The sequence below is a fragment of the Penaeus vannamei genome, chromosome 10 (assembly GCF_042767895.1).
Source record: "Penaeus vannamei isolate JL-2024 chromosome 10, ASM4276789v1, whole genome shotgun sequence".
NCBI classification, from domain to species: Eukaryota; Metazoa; Arthropoda; class Malacostraca; order Decapoda; family Penaeidae; genus Penaeus; species Penaeus vannamei.
This window is the reverse complement of record NC_091558.1, coordinates 41,339,692-41,344,691: the sequence shown is the minus strand read 5'-3', so window position 1 is coordinate 41,344,691 and position 5,000 is coordinate 41,339,692. Positions and strand designations below refer to the sequence as shown.

Here is a 5,000-nt window from a genome sequence, read left to right as displayed (position 1 = left end):
ATCCTCGTTAGACTTGCTCGTTGCTCACTTTCGATAACCAGGCGAGCCGACCGCCGATGTGCCGTGTGATTAGCGTTGCAATCACCGGCTTTCTCGGTGGATGGTTGCGCAATCCTTAATTTGCAGGTCGATGCAGCTCAACCATCTCTTTTAGAAGTCGTTGTAATGGCCGTTCCGTTATTGGTTTTGTATTTGTGGTTGGAGAGAGATCGGGTTTTCAAGTGTGTTGCGTAAGTTTCTGTTAGTATTGAAGAAAAGCGAAGAGGGAGGGAGAAGGAGGGGAGAGGAGGGACGTAGGTAGGTAGGAAAGGAGGAAAATGAAGAGAGAGAGGGAGAAAGAAAGAAATGGAAAGAGAGAGCGGAAAAAAAGAGAAAGAGGGACAAGAAACAAAAAGATAACATAAAGAGATACACGTACCGAACCTGAGAGACACAAACAAAACAAAAACAAAAATAACCAGAATAAAGATAAAACAGAAACAGGAAAACAAAAGCAAAAAAAGAACCAGAATAAAGATAAAACAGAAAGAAAGACAGAGAGACAGAGAAGCTTAGAACCAGCCGGCGTCCACAAGAGACAGTCACCTCACCGTAGAATCTGGCGTTGATTTGCCGTCGTTGTAGAAAAGCTAGACGTAGAGTCACCACTAAATTACTACGGACACACCCACGCTCTCCCGTCGGCCTTGGGTCGGTGGGTGTCCGTGTGTGTGTGTGTCTCTCTCTGCGTCTGTGTGTGTGTGTGTGTGCGTGTGTGTGTGTGTGTGTGTGTGTGTGTGTGTGTGTGTGTGTGTGTGTGTGTGTGTTTGTATTCGTTTTGATGTTTTTTCATGTGTGTGTGTGTGTGTGTGGTCTGTTTGTTCGGTTGTGTGTGTGTGTGTCTGTGTCTGTCTGTCTGTGTTTATGTGTGTGTGTGTGTTTGTGTTCGTTTTGATGTTTTTCGTGTGTGTGTATATATGTGGTCTGTTTGTTCGGATGTGTGTGCGTGTGTGTGTGTGTGTGTGTGTGATCATACGAGTATCCGTTAGTTCGTATGTATGTGTGTGGCTCCTGTGGTTATCCCCAGTCCTGCGACCACAGTAGTTAAACGGGAGTAATGTGTAAGAAGAATGGGCCATAACAGCAACCAAAGAGGCAGGTCCTGTGGGTTAGAAGGAAGAGTGGGTTCGGTTAAGAGAGAGAGAGAAGGGAATCGGAGAATTGGGGGGAGGGGGGAGGAGGGGGAGGGGGGGGAGAAGGAAGGTTGGTCACGTCACTTTCAAGAAATAAGTAACACGTTACTCCGGCTCTGAGAAGTAGAAAAAAAAACGGCTTCCCCTTGGTGACACTTCTATTTATATCGCTCTTGGTAACACCTCTAATATTTCTTTGTGTATTTTCGGTTATTTCGTTCTCTCTCTCTCTCTCTCTCTCTCTCTCTCTCTCTCTCTCTCTCTCTCTCTCTCTCTCTCTCTCTCTCTCTCTCTTCTTTCTTTTTTTTTGCGTACTTCATTTTCCGGTGACGAATGGCCGGTATGGCTATTGGGTCATTAACCAGTAGTTATTCTTAGGTTTTCTCAGAAGCCGACACAGGTATTGCACGGCGGATAGCAATAGAGACTTAAAATACCATCTCGGTGCTACTACCATGCTAATCAGTCTTTGGGGTTCATAAGCACGCATTTCCCGTGTAGTAGAATAATAGATACAATTACCATAACAAAGGAGCCATTAAACATAGAGAACGACCATCCGCTGGCGCTATTTTGACAGTGTCCATGGCGACAACATAGAGGTATGCCGTCTCTCTCTCTGTCTGTCTGTCTGTCTGTCTCTGTCTTTCTCTTTCTCTCATTCTCATTCTCTCATTCTCTCTCTCTCTCTCTCTCTCTCTCTCTCTCTCTCTCTCTCTCTCTCTCTCTGTCTCTCTCTCTCTCTCTCTTTATCTTTCTTTCGCTCTTTTTCTCTTTCTCTTCCTGTCTGGCTATGTGTCTATTTCGCTTTCTCTTGTCTCTTTTCTCATTCATTTTCTCTCTCTCTCTCTCTCTCTCTCTCTCTCTCTCTCTCTCTCTCTCTCTCTCTCTCTCTCTCTCTCTCTCTCTCTCTCTCTCTCTCTCTCTCTCTTCACGCACATACACATTTATATATTCATATTTATATTTACATAGATGTACGCACACAAAAACATGCCACGCCTTAACTCATTCCTCCCATAGCTCACCCATGGGACACTTTGGGCGTGGCGCGGGGACCCATGGGCGTTGTACCTGCGCTGGGTGACTTACCTGAGGGCGTGAGTGGCTTCTGGCGCGCCCTCGGGAAAGACTCGGAGGTCCTACTTGTCCTACGAGGATGTCTTTCGATTTGTTGTTGTTGTTGTTGTTGTTTTCGTTAGTGCTTCTTCCTTTTTGCTATCGTGGGGGTAGGTGGGGGTGGGTGGGTGGGGGGTGGGGGGGGGTTGTACTCGTCGTTTTGTTATTGAATTTGATATTGATATTATTTTTGTTATTTTCTGTGATTGTTAATTTTCTTATTTTTTGTCATTATTATTATCATTATTGCTATCATTATTATATGTATTATCATTATTATTATAATTATTATTTGTATTATTATTATTATTATCATTATTATTTGTATTTTCATAATTTATTCTGCTACCATACCATTATCAACTAGATTAGTATATAATTATAATGGAGAATAAAAAGATAATGAAAATATAATGGTTTTATAATTATTGCTAATGATAACGATGAAAATAACAGTACACATAGACGTTCACAATGCCAAGAAAATTCAGAAAATATATATATGCAAAATATCTGAATTAATCACATCAGCATCATCACTCCATCATCTCCATCAATCATCCCCTTTCCCTTTCATCCCATTCATGAATTATAGGCAATAAAATCATAAAGAACGAAAGAGGAATGGGGAGAAGAAGAAGAAAAAAAAAGGCAATAATGCCATTCATATTTTCTATTATCGTGCCAGACATTCTTCAACTGGGAGTGGAAGAATGAAAGAAGGTGGGGGATGGGGGTTGGGGGGAGGGGGGAGGAAGAGGAGGAGGAGGAGGGGGAATAGGAGGAGAGGGAGAAAGGACCTTTATTACCTTGCTCTTCCCTCTCTCCCTCTCTCTTCGCCTTCCCTCCTCCTCTTTCTCTTCGTCTGCCTCTTCTCCTTTTCTTCCTCTCCCTTTCTCAACTTTTCCCTTCTCCTCTCTCTCTCCCTTTCCATTTCCCTCTCCTCCCCTCCACCTCTCCCTCCTCTCCTTCTCTTTCTCCCTCTCCCTCTCCCTCTCCCTCTCCCATTCCTTTCCCTCCCCTTCCTCTCCCTCTCCTTCTCCCTCTCCCTTTATCTCAAATCTGGCTATTGTCTACAAAGCGGCGAGAAAGAGAAAAGCGAAGAGGGAGATGAGGAGGAGAAGGAAAGAAATTTAAGGGGAATGTCGGGAGTAGGAAGGAAAGGAAAGGAGAATAAGGAAGATTAAGGAAAGACGCGCTTAAGGGAAGATAGAAAAAACGAGAGAATAGAATGAATATGGTGGATAGGAGAATTGCAGAACAGATCGATAAATGAACAGAAAAGAGTTTGATAAGCTGAGAGGAAGAAACAGACTTTATTAACGGATAGAGATTGAATATGACTTATTCGATTACATAGATTTTGTTTACAGAGAGAGAGGGGGGCGGAGAGAGGGAGGGAGGAAGAGAGAGAGGGAGGGAGAAAGAGGCAGAGTGAGAGAGGGGGGAAGAGGGAAGGAGGGAGAAAGAGGCAGAGAGAGAGAGAGAGAGAGAGAGATAAAGAGAGAAAGATCCAGAGAGAGAGAGAGAGAGAGAGAGAAAGATCCAGAGAGAGAGAGAGAGAGAGAAAGATCCAGAGAGAGAGAGAGAGAGAAAGAAAGATTCAGAGAGAGAGAGAGAGAGAGAGAAAGAAAGATTCAGAGAGAGAGAGAGAGAGAAAGGAAGAAAGAAAGAAAGAAAGGAAGGGGAGGGCGTATATAGGAAATCCCTCCTTGCTACCTTATGGAAACAAAAGATGGTTGAGGGAATGGGAGTTGTCAGAGGAAGAGTGTGTGGGGGTGGGGGGTGGGGGCAGTAGGGGAGGGTCACACTGGGCACACAATGATGGGTAAGGGAAGGGGGGTGGGGGGTGGAGGGAGGGAGGGGGATTCTAGGTTAGGGAGGGATGAATTCTTCCGGCTTCTGTTTAATGTTTTTTTTTTATTCTTTTTTTTTATTATTCTGTTTCGCTTGATCGCTTATAGGAAGGGGGTGGTTTTTTATTTTATTTTTTTTTATAGATGTATATTGACTTGTCTGATGAGAGCCTTGTGAGGGAATTATTTTCAATTGGATTTTATTGGGTCGTTTTTTTCTCTCCCTTTTTTCTTCACTTGTAGTCATTTGGTGAAGGTCATTTTTTTTTTACTTTCTTCCTGTTTGGTTGGAGTAGATGCTTTTGCGTTTGGTTGCGGTCAGCTTCTCTCTCTCTCTCTCTCTATCTATCTCTCTCTCTCTCTCTCTCTCTCTCTCTCTCTCTCTCTCTCTCTCTCTCTCTCTCTCTCTCTCTCTCCATGTAGCTGCCTCTGTCTGTCTCTCTTTCTCAGTCTCACTCTCTCTCATTCTGTCTGTCTGCTCTCTCAATCTAGCTCTGTCTCTGTCTGTTTATCTGCTTGCTCGGTCTCTCTCTCTCTCTCTCTCTCTCTCTCTCTCTCTCTCTCTCTCTCTCTCTCTCTCTCTCTCTCTCTCTCTCTCTCTCTCACACACACACACACACACACACACACACACACACACACACACACACACACACACACACACACACACACACACACACACACACACACACACATATCATAAATACTATAACATATAATTTACAATTCATTATCACCCTTAATAACTCCCGTACGAGAGTGGGAGGCGAAGCAGGGTATGGAAGAGTTTATTTTTCATATCAAATTACAGCAAAGACCGACCGACTAATGAAAATAAACACGCGATTCCGTA

General features: G+C 43.7%; 1 protein-coding gene across 1 annotated transcript in view; it reads left to right on the top strand.

Moving 5' to 3' along the window:
* LOC113805972 (putative uncharacterized protein ENSP00000383309) overlaps positions 1-5,000 on the top strand; it is a 122,514-nt gene that overhangs the window by 117,046 nt on the left and 468 nt on the right. The window contains exon 5 of the mRNA XM_070126138.1: positions 2,196-2,333. Within this exon, the coding sequence (XP_069982239.1) occupies positions 2,196-2,333 (138 nt within the window). The remainder of the gene's footprint in view (positions 1-2,195; positions 2,334-5,000) is intronic.